Source organism: Trachemys scripta, chromosome 16 (genome assembly GCF_013100865.1).
Source record: "Trachemys scripta elegans isolate TJP31775 chromosome 16, CAS_Tse_1.0, whole genome shotgun sequence".
NCBI lineage: Eukaryota > Metazoa > Chordata > Testudines > Emydidae > Trachemys > Trachemys scripta.
In genome coordinates, this window is record NC_048313.1 from 11,444,902 (window position 1) to 11,470,009 (window position 25,108).

The 25,108-nt window shown below is 51.8% G+C and overlaps 1 protein-coding gene across 2 annotated transcripts in view; it reads left to right on the forward strand.

The window, feature by feature from the left end:
* ASIC1 (acid sensing ion channel subunit 1) overlaps positions 1 to 25,108 on the forward strand; it is a 102,567-nt gene that overhangs the window by 52,407 nt on the left and 25,052 nt on the right. The window contains exon 1 of one of the 2 annotated variants that reach the window (XM_034791732.1): positions 23,477 to 24,091. The exons of the other annotated variant lie outside the window; for it this stretch is intronic. Within the exon in view, the coding sequence (XP_034647623.1) occupies positions 23,477 to 24,091 (615 nt within the window). Of the gene's footprint in view, positions 1 to 23,476; positions 24,092 to 25,108 lie in introns of those variants that run through there. 2 annotated transcript variants of the gene reach the window in all.

The window sequence follows — 25,108 nt, forward strand, 5'->3', positions numbered from 1 at the left end:
AGATGACAAGTTTGGTTGATAAAGGTAACTGCGTAGATGTAATGGACTTTGGTAAGGCATTTGAGTTAGTACCACACAACATTCTGATTTAAAAATTAGCAGTATACAAAATCAATAAAGCATATTAACTGTATTAAGAACTGGCTAGCCAACAGATCTCAAAAAGTGGTGTGAATAGGGACCCATTATCAAATGGGGAAGTTTGTAGTGGGATTCCTCAGTGATCAGTACTAGACTTGACATTGTTCAACTTTTTCACAGTTATCTGAAAGTTAATATAAAATCGCTACTGATAAAATTTGCAGAATTAAAAAAAATGGGCAGAGTGGTAAATAATGATGAGGACAGGGCAGTTATACAGAGTGATCAGTCACTGGGTAAGCTGGGCCCATCCAAACGAAATGAGTTTTAATACAGGCAAGTACAAAGGCATACATCTAGGAACATGGAACGCCTGCAGAATGGGGGACTGTATCCTGGAAAGCAGACACTCTGTAAATGATTTAGGGGTCATAGTTGACAAGCAGTTCAGTATGAGCTCCCAGTGCGATGCTGTGGCAAAAACAGCTAATGCAGGGGGAGTCAATAGGCAGCCCACGGGCCAAATCTGGAGTGCCAGACGCTTTTGAATGGACCCCGAAATCTTTTTATTTACTTGTTGTTTGTTGTTGGGTTTTTTATTATTTTCTCTGGAGTCTGGACCTTGACTATACTTTGACCAAGAAATTTGGACCTTGACAAAAAATAATTGATTATTCCTGAGCTAATGTCATCCTTGGATGTATAAATAGGGGAGTAGTGAGTAGAAGCAGGGAGTTGATTTTACCCCGTATATTGCATTGATCGGACCAACACTAGGATATTGTATCCAGTTCTGGTGTCCGTGTTTTAAGAAGGATATTGAAAAATTGGAGAGGATGCAAAAAAGAGCCACAAAAAATGATTCAAATGCTAGAGAAAATGCCTTACAGTGCACGACTTAAAGAGCTCAGTCTGTTTAGCTTATTAAAAAGAAGATTGAGAGGTGACTTCATAACAGTGTACCTTCATGGGAAGAAAATACCATATACTAAACTGCTCTTTAATCTACCAGAGAGAGGCTGAACAAGAACCAGTGGCTGGACGTTAAAGCCAGACAAATTCAAATTATAAATAAGGCCCAATTTTTAACGGTGACCAACATTGGAATAAACTTCCAAGGGAATGAGTAAATTCTCCATTTCTTGATTTCTTCACGCCAAGACTGGATGCCTTTCTGGAAGAGATGCCAAACAATTTATGCAACTCTGTACATGGCTAACAGTGAAATGTAATGTCCTGTGATATACAGGAAGTTAGACTAGATAATTTAATGTCCCTGTTGGCCTTAACTCTATGAATCTGTCAGTCTACTGGGTAACAGGCTGTCTGACTGGCCTGCTTTGATACTGACACTTAGGCCATATCTATACTACCAATTTGTTTTGACAAAAGTGATGTCGACATAATAAAAATTGCAATTTTGTGTTCACACTTGCTCTGTCGACAGATCACGTCCACGGTGGGAGCACCATCATCGACAGTGTGAGCAATGTACTATGGGTACCTATCACACAGTCCTTCTGTTGCTAGGTGTTGTGAGACAATGGAGTGGATTGTGGCGCAGCTTGGGACAATGCTAAATGTCCCGTGATGCATTGCTTTCTGTCCAAGCACTCCATGGGCTTCCAGCTTCCTTTCGCCACATTTTTTCAAACCCTGACATTTTTGTGAAAAGGGATGGATCCCGCGCTGCACTCCTATGCTTTGTGAACTGTCATGAAGACATTGCGGATGACAGTGCAGTTAATCGTGAAGTTCCTAACTGAGAAAGACTCGCAAGCACCTGACATTCTGCATGATATGGACAGGAGCAACTTTAGATTGCTTTTGGCATTCACAGAGTAGGTGCCTAGGGTAGACCGTCACTTTTAGGCTCAGGAAACAAGCACTGAATGGTGGGATTGTATTATCATGCAGGTGTGGGATGATGAGCAGTGGCTACAGAACTTTTAGATGCGGAAAGCCACCTTTCTGGATCTGTGCGCGGAGCTCGCCCCAGACCTGCGGCACAAGGACACCAGAATGATAGCTGCCCTCTCAGTAGAGAAGCATGTGGCAATTGCTGTGTGGAAGCTGGTAACTCCAGACTGCTACTGGTCGGTTGCTAATCAATTTGGAGTGGGGAAATCGACCGTTGGACTGTGTTAATTCAAGTGTGCAGGGCAATAAATCACATCCTGCTATGAAGGACCATGGCTCTGGGAAATGTGCATGAAATAGTGGATGGTTTTGCAGAAATATTTTTCTCTAACTGTGGAGGGGCGATAGATGGCACACATATTCCTATTTTGGCACCAGACCACCTTGCGACGGAGTACATTAATAGGAAGGGATACTTCTCCATGGTGTTGCAGGCACTTGTGGATCACCATGGGCGTTTCACTGACATCAATGTGGGTTGGTCTGGGAAGGTGCATGACGCACGCAACATGGGCCTGTACAGAAAGCTGCAAGCAGGGACTTTCTTTCCTAACCAGAAGATTACTGTGCGGGGTGTTGAAATCCCCTTAGTGATCCTGGGGGACCCTGCATATCCCTTACAGGCGAGGCTCATGAAACCTTACATGGGACACCTGGATAGCAGTAAGGAGCGGTACAACAACAGGCTCAGTAGGTGATGGATGACAGTTGAATGTGCCTTTGGCAAAGTAAAGGTGCACTGGTGATGCCTTTATGGCATGTTGGACCTCACTGAGGATAATATTCCTATGGTCATAGCTGTGTGCTGTATGTTGCGTAATCTCTGTGAAGCTAAGGGTAAGAGGTTTGCTCAGGGGTGGAGTGCTGAGGCAGACCGCTTTCCCGCTGATTTTGAGCAGCCAGATACGAGGGCTGTCAGAGGAGCCCAGAGGGGAGCGATTTGAGTCAGGGAGGCTTTGAGGCAGCACTTTGACAATGACCACCAGTAACATATATCGCTGTCTGAGTTGCTTCAATGTTACATGACATGTAGTTTTCCTAGGGGGCAATGGTGACATTTAGGGCCTTATATTCCTGTAATAAAGTGATTTAAATGCCTGTGCATGTATCGGCAGTGCCTGCAATCTCACCTTGTAGAAAAAATATAAAGATGATTTACCATTATAAAAGTTTGCTTTTATTGCACAAGAAACAGCACACACAAACACACAGATGCTTGGTGGGAAAGGAAGAACCAGGAAAGGGAAGGCTTGCACAGCTGTGTGTAAGTCTATCTATCATTGTGAAAGTTGTCCGAGGGGGTGGAGTGAAGGGGAAACCGAGAAGTCCTGGAAGTGGAAAGGAATGTGTGGCAGAGCTGGGGGGGGAAGCATGGAAAAGAGTTCTGAATATGCTGCAGTGGAGGTCGAGCACTGATCTAAGGGCCGGCTCCAGGCACCAGCTTAACAAGCAGGTGCTTGGGGCGGCCAAGGGAGAGGGGCGGCACCTGCGGAAATTCGGGGGCAGCAGGCCCCTCACTCCCTCTGGGAGCGAAGGACCTACCGCTGAACTGCCGCCGCCAATCACGGCTTTTTTTCCGCCGCCAATCGCAATCACGATCACAGCTTTTTTTTTTTTTTTTTTTTGCTTGGGGCGGCAGAAATGCTGGAGCCAGCCCTGACTGATCTGCTCAGTCTGTAGCATTATTAAGACTTCAGCATCTGTGTTTGCTCCTCCATTACTTTAATCATCCACACAGTAGCATCCTTAACAAACGCGTGATTCTCTTTTCCGTCCTGCTGTTCAGCTCCCCAGCATTCCTTTCGTTCCCTTTTTTCTGCATTGGAGCACTTCAGGACCTCCCGGAAAATGTCTTCTTTGCTGCGTCTTGGATGCTTTCTTATCTGGTGGAGACGCTCGGCTGGGGTGTGTTCCTGAAAGCCACATCTGGTGAAGCACAGGGGACAATGTGCAGAAGCGGGATTGTTAAATTCACACACAGCATTGAAACATTTCTGTTAAATACACCTTTTGCAAAATTGCCATCACTGTCTCACTGACCCTAGCCAGGCACACATCTCTGCAAACACCCAAAGCATGGTGAGTGTTGGCGGGGGTGGGGGGCTCTGCACGGGGAAAAGAGCACAGACTCTTTGCGAGGGTCGTGGTGCATCATTCTAGGGAACAAATTCTAAAATCCTTTCACACTTTTCCACAGGCGGGGTAATTCTAGCAGACATCTCACTGCTAAGGTTAAGCAGGGAAATGAGGGCACATCTACTCCATGCTTGTGACTTCCGCCCTGCACCTTATGCTGCTCACCTATGTGCTGCTTTGGTCCCTGCACAAGTGATTGCCGAATGGCGCAGGAAAGTTTCCTACAATGAGGGAAGGAACACAGCTGCTCTGCCACGGAACCTTTGGCAGAGGATTACCAAGTACCTCCAGGAAACTTTCCTGGGGATCACTCTGGAGGATTCCCATGAGATCTCGGTGTGCATCAACACCCTGTTCTGCCGTACCGATTAGCTACACAGGGGAATGTCCATCTCACAGAAACACAACCAGCCTCCCATATTTCTATGCTCTGAACCCACCTCCGCACTACACAAGCCACAGTCACTTAACAGAAGTCTCATCTCCTGTTCTTGCTCGCCAGAGCAACTGCTGAGACTGGCTAGACACCTCTGGAGTGGAGAACAATTCCTGTCTGCCTGCACCACCGGACGACCCCGCCAGGAGCTGCATATCCTCATCTAACTCCACCTCTTCATCAAGAACTTCGTCTTGTGGGTTAGGTCCTCTTTCCGCCACCTCCGTGCCCTCTGAAGTATCCACGGGGCTGTGGGCAATGGAGGTGGGGTCGCCACTGAGGATAGCATCCAGCTCCTTATAGAACCGGCAGGTCTTAGGTGAAGCACCTGAGCGACGGTTTGCCTCTGTTGCCTTATGGTACGCCTGCCTCAGCTCCTATATCTTCGCTCTGCACTGCAGCGTGTCCCGGTCATAACCCTTTTTGCACAAGGCTCAAGAAATCTGCCCATAGGTATCCCAATTCCTACGGCTCAACCGCAGCTGGGACTGCACAGCCTCCTCTCCCCATATACTGAGCAGATCCAACAGCTCTGCAGTGGTCCAAGCAGGAGAGCGTTTGCTGCGATAACCCACCATAGTCACCTGGGAAGATGTGATGAGACCTCTCCACACCTGAGCAAATAGGAAATGGAATTTCAAAAATTCCTGGGGCTTCTAAGGGGGAGGAGCATCTGGATGGTTGTTTACCTGGCTGCAGGGTAGTGGAGTTCAAACTGCTAACTACAGCGATCAGGATGGGCATTGTGGGACACCTCCGGGAGGCCAATTAAAGTGATGAAATGAAGCATGGTGTCTTCACTTGCACTTTGTCGACAAAAATGTAGAGGAAAAAGATGTAAATCTGTCATGAGGGTGGATGTATTTTGTCGCCAAAACCGGACATTTTCCCAGACAAAAGTCGCCTCGCAGTGTGTATGCACTCACTGTTTGGGTCGACAAACAGCAGTTTTGGTGACAAAACTTGGTACTATAGACAAAGCCTTAGTCCGATCACAGCTTGCTTCACCCTGATGCCTCCTATGCTCACTGCTGTCCTGCTGAGGCCAGACTAGGTGCTGCTGCTGCCTCCCTTCTAGGAAGTTTGCTGGAATCCTGATGTGACGCATCGCTCGTATCAGGATCAGCTTCTTTTGACTGGCTTGATTCTGTCCATAGTGGTTTTGTTCTGAACACCAGATGAGACTGAAGAAGCTGGTTTCGTATTGGGACAGCATTAGCCATGCTAGTTCCAATCTGGATTCAGTGGTGACTCTACTGGTTTTACATGAGGACTAGTTACTGTTTGCACGGGGTTTATATATTCAAATTAACTTCTTATACTGGTTCATACTGGCCTAGCTGCTGCTCAGACTGGGTTTATACTGGGTGTAGGTGCTGCTCAATTGGGATCACATTGGGGTTAATTTCTCTCTATTCTGGGATTACACTGGCACTGGCTTCCCTCCATAATGGCATTGTGCTGGCTCTGCCAGTTCTGGGACTGAAGTGCTCGGGACAGCCCCTCCCAGCCAGTAGGCCAGTGGCTGGAACTGCTGCTGCCTCTTTTTTCTCTTTATCATCCCCTTATTATTTCCTGATGTGAGTTGATTCTCGTTAAACATCACAGGGAATTTGATCCCAGGGTGTTTAACAAAGGCCCAGGGCAGAGAGTGATTTCACTCAGAAAGCTGCAGCTGGCCGATAACACAGGATTAGCGTAGCTTGGCAGGTGCGGCCCAGCGTGCAGGATAACCCCTTGCTTTCGGGGGGCTCTTGCTCATCTAAAATTGTTTGCTTGGGGCTTAGAGCTGGCAATGGGTGTCTGAGCCCCAAACCAGGATTCCTGGTGCCACATCTGGCTTCTGTCACTTTGGATGGTAAACAAAAAATCATACTGATCTTTCATGGCTCTGTTTTTGCCAGTGCTCCTGGCCTCACTAGGCAGGATGGTGTGGGTCATACGGAGAAGTTCACCTCTAGGTTGCTGAGTGGGAACCAGATGGATAGCCATTGCCACCTGATGGCTTTGACCTTTTTAAAATGAGTGTGACAGGTCTCAGCCCAACTCCAGTGATGCTAATTACCCCTTGTCACCCGCCTCCACACAAAGGCCAAAGACAGCATGAACCATGAATGTGCCCTGTAGGAGGGCTCACTTGGAAGGAAGATTGAAGCTTGCTGGCAGGACAGGTGGGAGCAGGTGCCCTTCCAGTTCACCTCCTGCCCTGAGCCATTGTGCAGTATCGTATGTGCTGCTGGACAGTGCCGTCTGTGCCTTAGCAGCGGGTGAAGCAGTCCCTGCGCTTTGGGGTGAACGGGAAATTGAGACTCTGATTGGAAGCCAATGACATGGGAGCATGGAGCCTCCTCCTAGCTTGTTTAATTTGATCTGTGTTGCTCATCTTTAATCATTTGTGACAGACCCAGACCAGTTGGGTGCAGGAGTCTGGTCCTGTTGGGATCCTGGAAGAACCTCCCCCAGCCTAAGGGGAAGAACCACAAAGTCCAGGATCTCAATTAATTACGGAGGACAACGAAAGATATAACAGGGACAGGAGTGAGGTCATAGGGCTAAACAAAGGGAACCTGATGGGGACACCAGGAAGAGAACCCCAGGCAGTGCCCACTGCTCCTCAAAGGTGTCAAGGGAGCCAGCAGACCTTGCCCAGAGGAACTCCGCCTGGATTTGTGAAGCATAAACATTTGTGTGCTGGAGGCTTTGCACAGCACAGTGCCAGGGCAAGTAGCCACAGACAGAGGCATGGCAGGGTGGGCTGGGGAGGTCTGGGAGAGTGCTCAGCGGAGCAGTGCTAGGAAAAGCAGGGAGGATTTGAAAGATTAATGGGGTTTAAATGGAAGCGTTTGGAGAGGAGATAAGGCTGTTCTGATATAAAATAATATAAAACAATGGGAGCCAAGGAGGCACCGAGTCCATAATGAAGTCCACTTAGCGCATTACTCACCATAATGTGCCTTTTATTAAAGTCTATTGCAGCAGATGTCAGGCACCATGGCTGATAACCCAGGCAAGGGCGAAACAGAGACATGCTGAGGCTCTTTGTTAGTTGCTGGAGGCACGAGGGGGAGTTTAGAACATTACTTCCCTTTCACATGTCTGTGTGAGAGCTTGTACACTCAAGGGCTGCACCCACAGGTAGGGTGACCAGATAGCAAGTGTGAAAAATCAGGATGGGGGTGGGGGGTAATAGGAGCCAATATAGGAAAATGCCCCAAATATCGGGACTGTCCGTGGTCACCCTACCCGCAGGAGAGGGTTGGTGCCACCAAGGCCCTCATGGGGGAGGTCTGCTGAGATCCAAAGTGCAAAGGAAAGGCACAGGAATCCTGCTGTGCAGAAACGAGGCTGCAGGGGTGAAACAGGAGCTGGGCTGGAGCCAAAAGAGAGATGGGAGCAGAGCACCTCGTTTTCTCACTCTCTCACTGCCCGAATTTTTGTTCTATATTTTTCAGTTGTATAGGCTGTCAACATCATGCAAAATCTACACTCCACGATAAAGACCAGAAGCACATTGACTGGTTTGCTCATAAGAGCTACTCCTTGCTCATGCTGCAATTTCAGATTGTAAATTATCTAGCTTGAATGGCAAAGTACAACTATACCAATTATGACAAATTCAACTATTTTACTGACCACCTTGCTGTGAAACCTTGTGAGCAGTTCAAGGCCATCACAGCTCTAGGTCAGCTCTTAGTAAGAGTCTTGTTGCAAGCCTCCCTAGATGCAGCCGACACTCAGCCTGCTCCTTCTTTATTGCTGTCGTTATGCATAGCGTATCTTTGCTATTGTCTAGCTTTCCTAGGAAGGGCCAGAATACTGAGAAGACCTTCCTTTTTATGGACTTAAGCTCTTCTCCAAGTCCACGGATGAATCTCTCCATACTTGGAACTTAGAGTTTTCAAATAAGCCCACAGACATCAACAGGAAATTGCCTTCAACTACTGGGACTCATGGCAGCATGCCCAATATGCTAGGCTGCACCTTTGCTGCTTTCAGGGATGGCTCAGAACAGTTTAGACTCCAAACAAACACAGTCTAGGCAGGATGGCTTCTGTCCCTTGTTGGGTTCCGGATTTACTCAGTAGGTGGAAAGATCCTTCCAAAGAGTGTGCAGGAGTTACTTTCAGCCAACCTCCTCCAACAGTCACCATAACTTTGGCTGTATCCCTCATGGGCTGGGGAGCACATCTAGGAACACTCACCATTCCCAGCAAATGTCTACCCAAGAGTCTCATTTTCACATCAGCTTCCTGGAATTAAGAACTGTCAGGAATCCCTGTATACACTTCCCCTCCCTGCCCCCCCAACATCAGGGGCCAATCCATGAAAATCAAGTCAGACAACATAACCTGCATGTTTTACATACATCATCATCAGGGGAGGGAGGGAAATCCCCATCCCTCTGTGTCAAAGCAGTGAATCTCTGGAACTGGTGTAAATCAATCCTTAACTTCTAGGCATTCAAAACACTATGGGTGACAATCTTAGCAGGCATTTCTCCCAAGATTATGAGCAGGAACTTGACCCTCGGACTCTCAAACATGTGTTTCTAATGTGGAGGTTTCCAAAAGTGGACCTCTTTGCAGCTGTCAGCAGCAGAAAGTTCAAGACATTCTGCTTGAGAGCAGGTCTGGGTCATCAATCTTTGGAAATGCATTTCTCATCCCTTGGAGAAAAAGTGTTTTCTATGTGTATCAACCCATATCCTCCTGCTGCTGCAGATACTGCTCAGAAGTCACCTGAAGTGGAGCCCCCATAGGGACACTATTCAAAGAAGAAGAGGTTACTCACCTTGCACAGTAACTGGAATTCTTCGAGATGCCTCCCCCCCCCCCTTTGGGTGCTCTACTGCCTACTTTCCTTCCCCTCTGCTTTGGAGTCTCATCTTTGGGACTTCATAGTGGAGAAGGAACTGAGGACGGTGTGCCCACACATCTCTATAGAAGGAAGAGCACATGCATAGTCCAAACAGGATCTGCTACTGAAAATCCCCAATCAAAGGCACCATGTGCACCTCAAGTGGAGCACCGTAGGGGGACACATCTTGAAGAACTCCAGTTACTGCACAAGGTGAGCAACCTCTCCCTCTACATCGGACTGCCGCCTTTGTCCCCTTACTCTCTCCCTCCCTCCCTTCCCCTCTCCATCTCTCTTAAGCATCCACACTGCTGTTCCGGATTCCTTTCCTGCATGGGCTCCTTTGTTAGGGAAGTGAGTTGGAGTTGTGAGCCTGTCTGTGCCCTCAGAGTCCAGGTCCCCATCAGGTTCCAGGAACCCCAAGACCTGCAGGGCTTTCAAACAAAGATTCCTGGGTGCCCCCAGACAGCTCTGCCTGTGGGAGTGGGGCACAGTGGGCTGGAGTGCCAGGTAGTGACATAAATATCCATCGTTGTTTGGTTTTCCTGCCCTGTTAGGTGGTTTATTCTCCAGAGCAGACCAGCCTGTGAGTCACATGGATTAAAAGGGACAGAGATGGGGGATTGGGGTGATAGGGGATCTGAGTGCCCCAAGGGTCAGTCCTGGGGCCAGTTTTGTTCAATATCTTCATTATTGATCTGGAGGATGGCATGGACTGCACTCTCAGCAAATTTGCAGATGACACTAAACTGGGAGGAGTGGTAGATACGCTGGAAGGTAGGGATAGGATACAGAGGGACCTAGACAGATTAGAGGACTGGGCCAAAAGAAATCTGATAGGTTCAACAAGGACAAGATGAGGGCAGGGAGATAGGGCTGATGGGGGGTGAGATGTAGGGGATGGGACAGGCTGGAAGGATTTGGATGATATTGGGGAATATGACAGTGTGGGAGCAGAGCAGAACAGATTTGGATGGGACAGGACAGATCCGAGCTGGGAAGAATGGAGTGGGACAGAACAGGACAGGGTCAAGTGGAGTGGGAGACAGGATAGATGGGGAGACAGGGTGGGCTGGCATGTCCTTCTGATTGACTCTCCAATGCAACCATTCACCTCCGCTTTGACCTTATTAAGATGTTCCAGCTGCTGGGATCAGAGATGCTCATTGGGGCTCATCCAGACATCAAAGTAGTGCAGGGGGCTCCACCGGGGACACATGGGGCAGAGGCCATAAAGGGAAACCACTTCCACACCTACTGTCATGGGACAGGTCCCTGGTACTTTACAGCCCTGTCATTCCCCTCCGCCTGGGGTTGCCTTGCTCCTCCCCCTCCCAGGGGCCTCATTGCTCCCATAGCCCCTCCCTTCCAGGGATTTCTGCTGAGGCCACAGCCCTGGGTCTTCTCAACACCCTTCCCTTTAGGCCCCAGTGTTGCCCAGACCCATCTCCCTTCCTCTCCCTCTGTCTCCCAAAGGCTCCATGGGGTGAGATCTGGGGAACATCTGTCCCAGGGTGACTATGCCTGCTTCATGCTCACTGCTCCCAGCAGTTCTGACCCTGTCTAGTCTCTCTTGATAATCCTGGAATTGCCTTCCTGCCTGGTTCAGGGAGAGGTATCAGGCCAGGACCCATCACTGTTCCCAGGGTCACCCAGAGTGGTTTGGAGAATCTCCAGCTCCCCCCCAAGCAGTGAGAATGTCCCTGGGGAGAGTGGGCACATGGTGCTGGTGGCAGCATGGTGAATTTTGTGCAGCATTTGGCATTTCAAGCTCTGGGACTGAAGGATAAAAACAGCTCCTTTGATAGCACATTGGGTCTGTGACTCCTCTAGTGCGAAGCTGGTAAATTCTAGCAGCTGACCTCACTGAGCCACAGGTAAATTCTGCCAGGCAGCACAGCAGGACAAGAACCCAGAGGCCTGACTTGCGGCTGGCAGCACACTCCCTCCCATAGATGAGGATGGAACCTTGATTTCCAGTTCCTCTCTGGCTCTGATCCACAGGCAACACTATGCCATCACCAGGAAGAGAATCTAGGAGGCCTGACTCCCATTCACCTACTCTATCAACTCCCTCTTCCCACAGCTCCCAGCCCCCTGCTCTAACAGCTAGACAGCACTGCTTCCCACAAGGGAATGGGCATAGCTGTTCCCAGCCCCATGTGATTCCCACACATAGACCCGGCTCAGCATCTCATCCACAGGGCACAGGCTAACGCCAAGGGCAGGGTGTTGGGTGCACATATACCAGGAGGTGGGCTGGGATCCAGAGGAAGAGCAGGGTTTTCTTCACAGCTGAAGCTCTGGAGAAATAAAAGGGAAGTATAGGCACATAATGCATCACTGCCAGATGCTGTTCCCCACCAGGCACTCCGCAAATTCTGTTAGTGAGAGTGGATCGGTGCTCAGCATGATCTCCTCAAAGTCGTATTAGGTCCCCCAACAGCCAGGGAGCTTGCAGCTCAGGCCCAGCTGCTCTTAGCTGTTTGCATGGGGCTTTGGGGCTGCTGCAGCTCCAATGGTGTGTAATGTCAGGTGCTGTCCTGAGCCATCCTGCTGCACCTATGGCCACAGAATGAGTCAAGGACAGTGGAACTGCCTGGCCCAGCAATTCCTGCTCCACACGCATTAAAAGAGCCTTAGCTACAACCATATGCTCTTCATCTCTCCCCTTCTACATTCCTCATCTCTCCTGCCACATCCCCTATGTCTCCGCCTCTGCAATCCCAGTCTGTGTCCCCACCATGCTCTGCATCTTTTCCCCTGCACTCCCTCTCTCCCCCAGGTGTCTTTCCTTATCTCATCTGATTAGTCAGGCTGAAGAATGGAAATACAGAGGCTGTGGGCATTGGATGGATTTCTACTTTTCCTAGGGCTGCAGGATCTTTTTTTGTGCTCAGACGCTGAGGGTCCCAGAATTGCAGGGTAGCACCATATGATAAGGCTCTCTTAGCTGTCCGTATAGTCCGGAGCTGTTCCGGGGTCTCAAGGCTCCTGCAGGTACCTTCCCCAGGCCATGAACATGAAGGTTTTGCTGGCTTTCTTGCTTCCCCCTTTACCAGACACTGTGAATAATTGCAAAATTGTGCTAAAAAATTTATTCTTAACACTTCTCAGTGGAATGGTGAGCGGCTCAGAGTGTCTGCAAAGCTAGGGTGCAAGTGCCTGGGACCATGGCTGTGTCCAGGTAACTCCAGCTCACCAGCTAAATCCATCCATGAAGGGATGAGGGGTGGGGCAGCCCCTAGGGTTTGATTACTATGGAGGCTGGGGCTAGCTGCCCCCAGGGTGTTATGGGCTGGAGGCCAGGAAAGACTGTCTAGGTTATTATGGGATGGAGGCTGGGGTTACCCCTGTTGTACAGTTCATTTAGTGCTCCACACACACACACACACAAATTCTTCCACCCCACCCCCATCCACTGTCTTTTTTGGGCTTGCTGACCTCTCCCTTGGGGATTTCCCATCCATCCGCATAGCTCTCCTGCACACTAGGATTAACCTCACCAGCCCCGATTTAGGGTGTCAGGGGTCAGGGAAGCTACTTCTACCCTAACTGTGATGCATGAACCTCCCTGTTGGATTCCCCTAGGTCCCAGAGCCCATGGGGACAAGGTGTGGAGGGAAAGGGAGAGGGTGAATCATACATGGGCAAAAACTTTCTTTAATCATCAATTTTTCTGCATTAGAATGTGACATGCTAATCCGCTGTGACGCATCTAATCTCGGGGATAAAGAGCCGGATAACACAAGCCACACTCAGCTCGGCCAGTGAAGGGAACAGATGCAAGGTGGCAGGCTCTGATAAGAGGGAGCCTGGAGCTGGGAAGGTGAGGTGTAGGTGGCAAGAGAAGATTAGTCCAGGCATTGATCAGAGCTGCGTGGGTGATCCCGCCTTGCCCCCACATCCCCAAGCTGGCGTTAGAGGGCGAGTCAGGGAGCAGCATCCATGCAGCTTTGATGGGAGGGAGGGAGGGGGCAGGAATGTGCTAGAGCAGCTCTGCATTTGTGCTAGGACATATCCTTGACTTGAGTTCTGGGCTCACACCATCCTGGGAACAGAAGGGCTTCCATTCCCTGTATAGATCTGGGGTTCCCCCTGCTGTGTATTATTGTTCCAGCTCTGAACCTCAGTTATACCCTAGAGGCGCCATGCTCTAGATTTAAACCTGATCTGTATAGGGAGTTATGGACCGCACTCCCAACATGCCATGGTTTGACCCCCTGGTCTGAACGGGAGATCACTTAACTCACCTGCAGTCCAGTTGTGCGGAGCTGCCCCAGCTGTCAGATGTGGGAAGGAGACTATGTCAGTTGGCCTCCCCATGCTATGTCCCCCCAGCATGCACCCCAGAGAGGTCTCTGCTGTCAGGGGATGTGATGGTTTGACTAGAGTGTGGAACCGCTGCTGGGAAGCACAAGCACGGTGAGTTAGGCATGCGGATGAGCAAGAGCAACTCTCACCAGGCTCACTGAGGGGATGAGAGATATTTTGTGTGTGAGAGTGAGTGAGAAAGAGAGAGAACAAGTGCTGGACTCTGTGTTCAGTTTCTCAGACAGCCCCAAGTGAAATGATGAACTGGGCTGGGACATCCACTCACTTTCTAGCTGAGCAGCCCCTGCTGTCCCACTGGGCAGTCCCATCTCTCACCCAGGCACCAGCATCCTTGGGCTGCAGCATTAGCAAAGCAGCTTCCAGGGGTGCAGCTGGGGCCAACTGTCATGAGCTGTTTTTTTTCTCAGAGGTGCTGACGGTGGGCACTGGGATGCAGCTTCTTGGGTCAGGCAGGGGGCACCTGGCTGGCTTACAAACTGGCCATCGAACTTTTCCCCCATGGGGTGCAAGTTTAAATTCAGGTAACTAGTGCCCAAAGCCATTTGGTGGTGTGAAATGAGTGAGCCGTTCTCAGCCCAGTTCCTAGAACATGGGTTTCCATGTGTCTTCTCATTAGCCAAGGACTGAACAGAGACTGAATTCCCCGCCTGTCCCAAGGCAGGGAAGGGGGTCTAGTATAATTTCACTGTACAGTCCAGGAGTGTGTCCTGTCTCTCACTGTGGGCAGATACTTTTACTCTTCAGAGTCACTCATTTCCCTCCTAATCCCAGCATGAGGAGCACGAGGTGTGAGGGGTCCAACCTGACATGGGGCTAACCGACCAAAGAGGTCTTGGCAGTAGTAGAGGGACAGTAGCTTCCCTCCATCCTTCCCTCCACCTTTAACTCCATGGCTGGGATCTGACAGGGATTCCCACTAGTTTCTTAACTGTGCGTCTTGTGTGTGTCAGCCCAGCACTCTGTTCTGCCAGCCCGAGGGGCACAACCGAACCCCTGCCCAGCAGACCCCTCTCCCGGCAGACAGAAGTGAGGTGCTGCCATCTTGTGGCCTCCAGAGGAACAGGTACCCAATGGGAAGAAGTCCAGAAGAAGGAGGTTAGTGGAGCAGCCACAGGCCCCTTAATCTGTGCTGAGCTGTGACCTTCAGACCTGGAGCTGAACTCACCCAGAAGCCAGAGCAGGATCGGGAGGTTGGACCTGAGCACACTGCACCCTCAGGAGGGATCAGGCAGGACTTGTCTCGGAGGGCTATGAAGAGGATTCTGAATTGAGGCTACTGGACACAGACAGGCCCTGTGGATCTCCCATGCTCTGACTCACCAGCTGCTGCTGCCAAGGCGGTCACAGCCTATCAGCATGGAAGGGGCTCCTGGCAGCACTGCACTAGCCCCTCCCTAGTCGGGACAGAAAATAACCGTGGGCTGGGAGGACCCTAGTGCCTGGAAAGCTAGCGGCTCTGCTCCTCCCCAGACTCCTGATCCAGACCTGACCAAGTAGGCTGTGGGGGATCAGACCAGGGCCTGTCCAGTATTCCGTCCCTGACAGTGGCCAGCACCAGATGTTTCAGAGGAAAATGTAAGGAACCCCCTCATGGAGAATTATAACCTGCCCTAGACAGTGGAGGGAATTCACCTCCAGCCCTGTATGGCTGTTGGTGGCCTTATACACTGCTGGAGAAAGGTCCCTTGTCTAATTTCCCCATCCTTTCTGCAGGGGGTGACCAGAACTGAACACAATATTCTGACGAGGGGGCGCCATTGCATTCTCCAATGGCAGCTAGATATGCTCCGCATCATCCCCATCTCATTCCTTAAAACAGCCCAATGTTTGGTTTGCTTTCCTGACTGCAAGTGTTATCTGGGGAGGGAAGGGCTCCCTTTAGGGACAAACTTAGTGGATTTTGAAAGCATCTATAAAATCTGGGGACAGGAACAACTTTTTCCTTTCCCCTCCCTGTCAGGCTGTTTACAAGAAAATGAAGTAAGTGTCTCCAGAGTAACTTTCATGTGACGTGTCAGGTACTGGGCTCCACGTGATGTGTTGAATTGGGTACTGGTCTCTGTGTGACGTATCATGTCGTGTCATGTCCATGTGATGTGTCAAGTACTGGGCTCCGTGTGACATGTCGAGTCAGGTACTGGGCTCCATGTGACGTGTTGAATAGGGTATTGGGCTCCATGTAACATTTTGGTTACTGGGTTTCATGTGATGTGTTGTGTTGGATACTGGGCTCCATGTGTCATGGCAGGAACTGGGGTCTGTGCAACATGTCATCTCTGGTACTGGGCTCCATGCCATGTGTCATGTGTGGTACTGGGCTCTGTGTGGCATGACATATCAGACACCAGGCTCTGAGTTTGGCAGGTCTTAAGCAAATAATAAGTCATAACAACAATAAATTACATTGTAGGACCTTTCACCCCAAAGAAGTATCTATCTATCTATCTATCTAATCTTGAACAGTGTGTGTGTGTGTGTGTTAAAAAATATATACATAAATGCGACTGTATATTTACATACATGCAGTCAGGAACTGTTGCAGCCACCTCTGGTTTGGAGCATATTGGCTGTTTCACAGCCTCACAGCAGTTTTAGGATGGGACATGAAAGAGAATCTCAGATCTGCCTGACATTGATGTTGGAGAGTCTACGGAGGGCAAATATAATTGCCAGTGCTGGAATATAACCAGTGTCTCCCCAGCCCCTGGGGTTAGGGTCAGATCAGGGGTCTCAGGACAGGGGAGCTGTCTCAATCTAGGGATAGTGGAGCCTGGCGTGTTCTGGTGTGTGCCTCTTCCCCTTCCCTGCACCCTGGGGCTGTCCTTCTAATGCACACTCCAGGCTGTTCTCTGCTAGAGCCCAGGGTGGTGTGGCAGAGACCCCCTGAGAAGGCAGGACTCCATCGACTCCTCGTGTCATCGTGCTGCTCCATCAGATATTCATTCCCTGGATTCCACTCCTGATTACTCTGGACAGCTGTTCACTTGAATCCTGATCGATTCCAGCTCCTCGGGGGATGAGAGAGACCAGCTGCTCCATACAACCGATTACACTGGGAGCAAACTCAGAGCATGCAGGGACCAGAGGCTGAACCCTCATACCCCATTACTGCTTATTCTGGCCAGGAAATAGCCCTTCTCCCATCAGCCCCCACCTGGAGCAGAATACAGGGAAAGCAGAAGTCTGGGAGCCAGGACTCCTGTGTTCTCTATCCAACTTTGGGAGGACAGTGGGATCTAATGATTAAAACAGGGGCCTGGGAGCCAGCACTCTTGGGTCCTCATTCCGAATCAGCTGCTGACTCTCTGTGTAACCTTGTGCAAATCACTGCCTGCCCTTGTGCCTCAGTTTCCTCCAATTGAGTGAGTGGCGTTGTGATCCCTGGGCACACGGAGAAAGGTTGCAACGCTGCTCAGGTTTGGCTTGTGGTCCTCCATCACATTAGAAGGGCCACAGGGCCAAACCTAAGTGGGCATACTGGGCAGTGGGGTGGCCAGCACTGCCCCTCCTTGCTACTGGCATGGGACCAACTCCTGCACCAGGACCTGGTCTGGCCTCTCCCCCTTCCCAACAGCCTGTCTCTCCTCTCAGGAAAGGGGATGACATTGCACCTGGAGGGGGCAGGCTGCAAGGTGGGGTTGAGTGTGCCATGGACTCAGCAGAAGAGGCAGTGGGGCCAGCAGCTGCAGCAGGGATTGGAGCTGCATACCCTGGGGGAAATGTCTGGGGGCACCCCTGGACAAGTGTGGCAGATAAGGAACAGGTCAAGCACCGCAGCATTGGGGAGGTTTCCCTAGGCAAACATAGCTGGTTTGGTGCCCCAGTGCCCGGCCTGTTCTGCACAGAGCAGAGTGTATTAGGTCTAGGTGGCTCCAGAGCCCTGCTCTCCTCCCAGTCTCTCCCATCACTCACTCCTTGAGGGCTTGTTTCCTGTTCAGTCTCCCAGCAAGGCTGCGCATGAATTGAGCAGCTGCTGGTAGTTACCTTCCCATACTCCAACCCGGAGGGGAGAGAAACATCTTATTAACTCATGTTACTGATGCTCTCAGCTGCAGGGGGATGGAGCCCAGCAGCTGGTGACATGATAGCAACAGGGCCATGTCAGAGCTGGGGCCAGGCACAGTTCTCGGTGGCTCTTGATCGTCATCGTGCTGGCAAAGAAGACAAAGCTGGCCACATGACCAGAGCCACTCCAAGTCCTGGAGGGAGACATCGTGACTGAAATCCCAGCTAGCTTGAGGAGGGGCGCGGCAGAGATGCAGGCCTGGCATGGACAGGAGAAGGGACCAAGATTCTCTTTCTAGGTGTGGGGCCTCTATGTCCCCTAATAACAAAAGTCTTTGCAATTCTTTACTCACCTCTGTCACATATACAGGGGAAACTGAGGCACAGAGAGACTAAGGGACTTGCCCAGGATCACACAGGGAATCTGTAGCAAAGCAAATAATTGAACCCAGATCTCCTGAGCCCCAGACTAGTGCTGCAACCACTGGACCATCCTCCCTCCTTGGGGCAGATAGTGGCTGGGTTAAGGAGGTGCCGTGGAGATTCATGAGCTCGATCCAGCTCCTTGCTGGCTGCTCAGTGACAAGCAATGAAAGTGCGTGCAGGTCATTGGAGCTCTTCACCTGAGGCTACTTCAGCCATGGATCCAGGCTCCCTTCCATCCTGGGGACTCCAGGCCCTCAGGTTCTTCCCACCCACCCAGGGGGACTCCAGGCCCCTTCCATCTGCCACCCTCCCTGGGGACTCTTGGTCCCAGGCTTCTCCCATCCACCCTGGGGACTCTAAGAAAGCCTGCAGGCTTCTCACCCCCCCAGGACTCACCCAAGGCTCTGAGAACTGGAAGTCTGTTGATAAAGGCAGGGATTCAGCCTTTTCAAGCTGAAGTTGAGGTACAAAAGCCTCCTCTGGCTCCCACACTTTGCTGCTTCTCTCCTGTCCCATCAGCTCCTGGAGCCTTTCCGAACCAGCATCCACTCTGCGTATTCCTAAGCAGCAGTCGTCCTTGTACCGAGCTGGCCTGCTTCTTTCCTGGCCCCAAAGGACCCACAGGGGGCTGGCTCAGTGATTCCCCTGATATGCCTCCTCGCCCCGCTCCCGCAGGGCACTGGCTCAGTGATCTGCACCTTGGAATGGAAGTGGCTCTAGAGGTGCAGACGCTGGCGCTTGGCTGGCACAAGCACTGGCTGGTGCAGCACCCAAGTTCTGCACTGGTTCTGTTTCCATGTCTATTTTTAACACCTCCCACATGCCTCTACCCCTCCCCAAATGCCTTACCTGAAAAAGGGTAAAAATAATTCCTGATAAGGGAAGAGTTGGAAGGATCCAGAGATCCAGGCTTCTGCAGCTTAACTTAGGAACTCAGACACACGTGCAGCCCAAGGCTCATGGATAACACAGACTCGGGTTTGCAGCAACACCCTCCTTGCTGCAGGCTATGCAACTCTTGCTACACAGGCCCTAGTAATTACCTACTGCGCCACGTTGTACAGCACATGTGCACGTGCCCAGAACACCCAGGCAGAAATAGTGTAACGCAGCACATAGTAGATAATGGTATTGTCAGTGAACTGGTCTGGGGCGTGTGATTCAAGACAAGGATTCATGGGTCTTTAGATCTGGGCTGCGGCCCAGTGTGTGGATGTGGGCGGCAGCCTGGCATCATTTAGTTCCTGGCAAACGCATAGCTGAAAGAGGCCTTGGAGTGGTTAGTTCAAGACAGAGCGCCTCACTGAGGGCCCAATTCTGTGTGGCAGCCAGAGCCCTCCACTGCCTTCTGCATGGGAGTCAAGGGTGCTCAGTACACCACAGAGCCAGGCCTCACAAGGTGTCTACACTTCAATAAAATGCACAGCTGGCCCCTGTCAGCTGATGTGGGCTGCGGGGCTCTACAATTACAATGTGGACGTTCCGGCTTGGGGCCCAGAGCCCGGGCTCCAGCCCAGTCCGAATGTCTATATTGCACCTTTGTAGCCCATGAGCCCAGTCAGCTGGCGCAGGCCAGCCAGGGGCGTTTGCACTCAGTGTAGATACATTCAGTGAGGAGCTGTAATGGACACACTCTGGACCTAGCTTCGTCAGGAGTCACCCAAGAGACGGATGCTGTTGAAGTGTCGTCTCCCAGCTGACAAGTTGCGCCAAGGTTAATGCAGGAGCTGACATTGCTCCCACCCCCACCTGGAATGGGGACACTAATTAGGCAAGGGGGCACAAGCCCTGCCCTGCTGCTCTGCCTGGCTCGTTAGTGCTAAGAGCTTTTAATTGCTGGAACCTGCCTTCAGAATATTTCTGCCATAAAGCCTGGCTAAGGTTTCAAGGGTCACCTTAGTGCTGCAGGCACTCGCCTTCCTGCTCGGCTTAGGTGTCAGCACTCCTCTTGTCTGGGGTAACCTGAGCCTAAGCGCTAAGTGAGCAAAGGGAGGGCAAGGGGATGGAGAAGGGTTAAAGAATAAATCAAGGAGTGTCAGGGGTGGGCCATGAAACCTGCCTTTCTCAGAGCAGCTTTTAGTAGACAGTGGAAGCTATATGCAGAGTCTGAGGGACTTGACTCACTGGGGCAAAGTCGTCAGTGAGGTTATCCTGGGGTGAACTGGGCCTGTTGGGACTCGCAGAAGAAGGTCGCTCACCCCCCTGCAGCGCCCAGTGGAATCAGTGGGGTGGGGGTGGCATTTGCCAGAGGAGAATTTGGCACATTGTGCTGGGATTGTGCCCAGTGCTTGAAAGGCATAGGACTGGGGACTGTTTGGGCTGGGTTACCTGCAGGACCAGTGACCGCCTTCTCTCTCTCCCTCCCTCCCTCCGTGAGCAGAAGGGGGGTGGGGGCAGTAACTCCAGCGCTGCACAAGGAAGCAGTAAATCTCTGTGAGTTGTTTAAGCTGAGTAGAAAGTCTGGTTTCTGGCTCCCACTGATGATGGAGTGCTTTCATTACAGCGTTGGCTCTTCCAGTCCTCTTAAGGGAGTCCTCCTTTCAATTATTTACAAGAAGAAGTATTAAATCCCCACCCCTGCCCTGTCTGCAGGTGTTGGATTGTTCCATCCTCTGCAGCACTCCTCCAACAGGCCTTTAAGGTGCTGTCCTGCTAAGGCATCAGTGTTTCACTGTAATGAGCTCAGTGCTTTGAGCAAGGCATGGCTGCTAGATAAAGAACATGCCCCACCCCCTGAGCAGACACCTACCTTTGGCATGGTAAAGCCCTTATCTCTGGTACTTACTAAGCCCTGATTACTGTGGTGTCCAAGTGCTGCACAGTCTGTAACAGATTTATTCTCATGCTCCCTGGGGAGGCAAGGTAAGGCTATGGTACAGCTAGGGGAGTGGGGCACAGAGAGTCTATGGCAGAGCTGGGAATTGAACTTGGGTCTTCCTGGCCAATGCTGTCATCACTGAGCCATCCTTTCTCCCCCCAACATGTGCATACCACCATGACCCCCAGGCCACAGTCCCAGGCTGGTAAGGAAAGGGAATGGGTTGCTAGTACCTCCTTTCCCATCTCTGCGCCTTGGCAGCTATGCTTTGAGGGGAGGAATCCTGTCCTTGGGAGTGGGGCAAACTGGAACCTGGCTCAAAGCTACTCAGAGGACCATGCCCAGCCAGTCTGGATCCCCCCTATCTCCCCCTGCTGACCCCCTCTAGCACTGCCAGTGCCTGGTTAGGTCATCCCCAGGTAGGGCCTCCCCATGAGCAGTGGCTGCTGAACTGGCTCCAGCAATGGTGCAACCTGCTCAGGGTAAACCAGACACAAGGGGGAATCCCCTCCACATGCATCACTGAACAATGGGGAATCCTCACACCCATCACTGAGAACAGGGGAGATGTCGAGTGCTGCGCTCTCTTGAGAGTCTGGCCCTAGGCTAGTCCACGGCAGAGCTGAGCTCTAGCCCAGCTCCCCCAACTTCCACCTTAATGTTCTACGTGTCACCGTTGGGGAAAGTAAGGCACAGAAGGAGACTTCTCTTTTCATAGACAGTGCTTGAGGGTGCAGCCCCACATTCCCCTTGGCTGAGATGAGCCCTCTCTTTGGCCCAGCTCAGAGAATGGCAGCACTGACCAGGTGCGTGTTCAGGTTATACCAGAGCCAAGGCTTTCGTCGCCATTTTCCCCCTTGCCACGGGGCTGGAGTTGAAAGCAGGACTGCATTTCCAGGTGCAGGCCTCCCAGGAGATGTGCTGAGGACTTGACCCTCTTACCCAGATGCTAAGAAGGGGAGGCAGCCCACAAGCAGTGAAGCCAGAGGGATGAGCTGTGTCCACTTTATGCTGAGTTGGCATCACCCAAATGGCCAGTTTCCCGGCCTGCTCGCTCAGTGCTGCCTATTTAAACATTTCCCGTCCCTCTTGGGTTAGGAAGCAGCAACTGCGGTGCAAGAAATGGGCTGGAAATTACTCTGTGGCCACATCAGACTCCCCTTCTAATGGTCTGAGTGCAGGGAAGGCAAACCACTGGTGAGGCTCTGCATGGGGGGAGGCACTGCCATGAGGTAGGTTGCACATCAGAATAAAAGGAGCTTCTTTCTCAACTGGGCTATTGCAGCTTCCCTGGTGCCAGCTCTCCAGGCCCTGCTGCCACCCACTTACAGCACAAGCACCTCAGTCCTAGCAGCTCCAGCACTTTCTTCCCCATTCGTTTTAGGATCCACTTTAAAATTGCCCTCCAAGACTCATACCAGCTGCCCCCTCGGCTCACCTAACAGCATCTTCCTGCCCCACACCCTGAGACTGTAGCAGATTTGGGAAGCCCCTGTACACAGGGAAGGTCCAGGGCATGGTTGAAATGGTCTGTGTCCTGCAAGGGCAGCAGAAATCCAGCTTCCCAGCACAAGGCTCCAACTTGATCGGTTTATGGCCAGAGGATTCTCTGCGGTATGAACCCCACACACTGTGGTTTGGGGTCTCTGGGTCCCGTATTCTCTCTGGCTCTGGACACTTTTTGATAAACAGTTGTGAGGTGTTAGAACAGGCTGAGACATGGTGAGTTCGGGAAACAACCTGCCACTGGGAAGACGGGGCCTGGGTGCATCGGGCCCTCAGGGGCTGCCAGGCTGGACTGTGTCCCTCCCCCCAGCCCTCATCACCTCCTCCACCGGCTCCGAGGACAGGGAATGCTAATCAATTATTCAGCAGGCCCGGTCTCTGCTGGCCGGGCTGCTTGCAGCACTGGGCTGTAGGCTCTGCGCTCACACACACGCGTACGATCGTCCGGAGCGCGCAGCCACACAGGAGTGCTGCAACTCGGCTCAGAGCTCAGCGGGTCGGGAGCTCCCAACTTGTTAGCAAATTGAGCAGCGAAGCTTTTGGAGCCAGCAACACTTTTTTTCTTTGCCCTGCCAGCCACAATCCGGACCAGGCTCCTTGTTGGGCTGGGTGGGAGCCCTGCAGAACTCCTGCTCACTCATCTGCCTCCCATCCCCTTCTCTCTCGCTCCTCCGATAATGCCTCATTTGTCCCTTTCTCTCCTCCAGTCTCTGCTCTCTTCCCTTTTTCTCTCTGTGTCTCCACTTCTCCCTCTGCCACCCCCTGTCTCCATCTGGTCACTCTAATTTCCTCTCCCTCTCCCCCTCTCCTCCCTGCTTTTTTCCTCAACTTTCCTCTCCCTCTGTCCTCCCTAGCTCGCTCTCCCTCCTTTGTCCCTCAAGAGGGTCAGACCAAAGCCTTTGAGGACCCCCTGGGCAGCAGCAGAACAAGGAGGGGTAGGACCCCCCTCCTGCAGGATGCCCATCCAGATATTCTGCACCATCTCCTTCTCCAGTGAGGAGGGCCGTGGAGACAACGGGACCATGGGGAGAGGAGAAGACAGCGTGGACGAGTTCCTTTACGGTCAGGAGGAGGATGAAGAGGAGGAGGAGAGGACGGCCACTGACCTTGTGGCTTTTGCCAGCAGCTGCACGCTGCACGGAGCCAGCCACATCTTCATGGAGGGCGGCTTCAAGGTGCGGCAGATGCTCTGGGCACTGGCCTTCCTGCTCTCCCTCTCCATGTTCCTCTACCAGGTGGCTGACCGCATCATCTCCTACCTGGAGTACCACCATGTCACACTGCTGGATGAGCAGAATAGCCCTGAGATGACCTTTCCAGCCATCACCTTCTGCAATATCAACCTCCTGCGGATTTCGCAGCTCAGCCAGGAGGACCTGCTCTACATTGCACCCCTGATGTCTGTGAACTTGACAGAGCCAGGCTTCCCCCTGGCCCAGCTCAGCCCCGAGACCTTTGAGCAGCCCCTGAACATGTACAACTTCTACAATCGCACTTGCCACCAGCTGGAGGACATGCTGCTGAGCTGCAGCTACCAAGGGGCTGAGTGTGGGCCAGAGGACTTCTCCGTGGTGAGTAAGCCCCACTCCTGCCAGGAGCTTTTGTCCCCCTCAGTAATGTGGGGAAGGACAAACCCAGCAGGAAGCCAAGGGGCCCCTCATAGACATAGATTATCGGGGTTGGAAGGGACCTCAGGAAGTCATCTAGTCCAACCCCCTGCTTAAAGCAGGACCAATCCCCAGACAGATTTTTGCCCCCAATCCCTAAATGGCCCCCTCAAGGATTGAACTCACAACTCTGGGTTTAGCAGGTCAATGCTTAAACCACTGAGCTATCCCTCCCCCTATAGCTGGGCAGCTTGGTCCCACAGCTGGTCTCTGTCCTTGGGCCCGTCCTGGCTAGCCTGTTGGTCTCTCAGCTGTGCCAGTATGGCAGGGTCCACGTGGTGATAACAGCACTGGGCACTGTTACCATGGGCACAGACCAGGCCATTCTGGGGCAAGGCAGTGCCATTGGGCTCCAGCAGGAACCTTGCCACCTGGGGAACCTGAGCAGACACAAGGATCTGGCTGAGTGGTGTTTGCAGAATGGTGATTGGGACCCACTATGTTTATAGGGCTCAAATATCCCAAGCTTGCTCTTTGCTTAATTTCCACCATTAAGGAGCTCATGCACCACGCGGAGACCTGGTTCTCAGTGCTTGTGGCCCCATAAATGGCTCTCTGCAATGTAGAGGACTGTTACAGCTGTTTTGCTCTTTCCCCTGCCTCTACTGGAGCCCATGTGCCTTTGCTGTAGCTCCCTCATTGGGGACTGAGGCCCCATTCCCCCTCCACCACTACCAGTTCCATCAGGACTGGTGAGGAGGAGGGACTGTCTGCCCCAGAGTGTGGGGTCTGCTGAGACAGATGTACTAGCTGCTAGGATGAGCATCTAGTTCTCAACTTGGGCAGCCAAGGGCCCTGGCTCAGGTTGGCCCTTCATATGTCTCATGCCACTCCCTTGGTGCTGTGACTCGTGCCAACTGGGCCTGCAGGCTCCCTGCGTGGCAGGCAAACTGCTTGCTGTAATTAAAATGCTCCATGTGT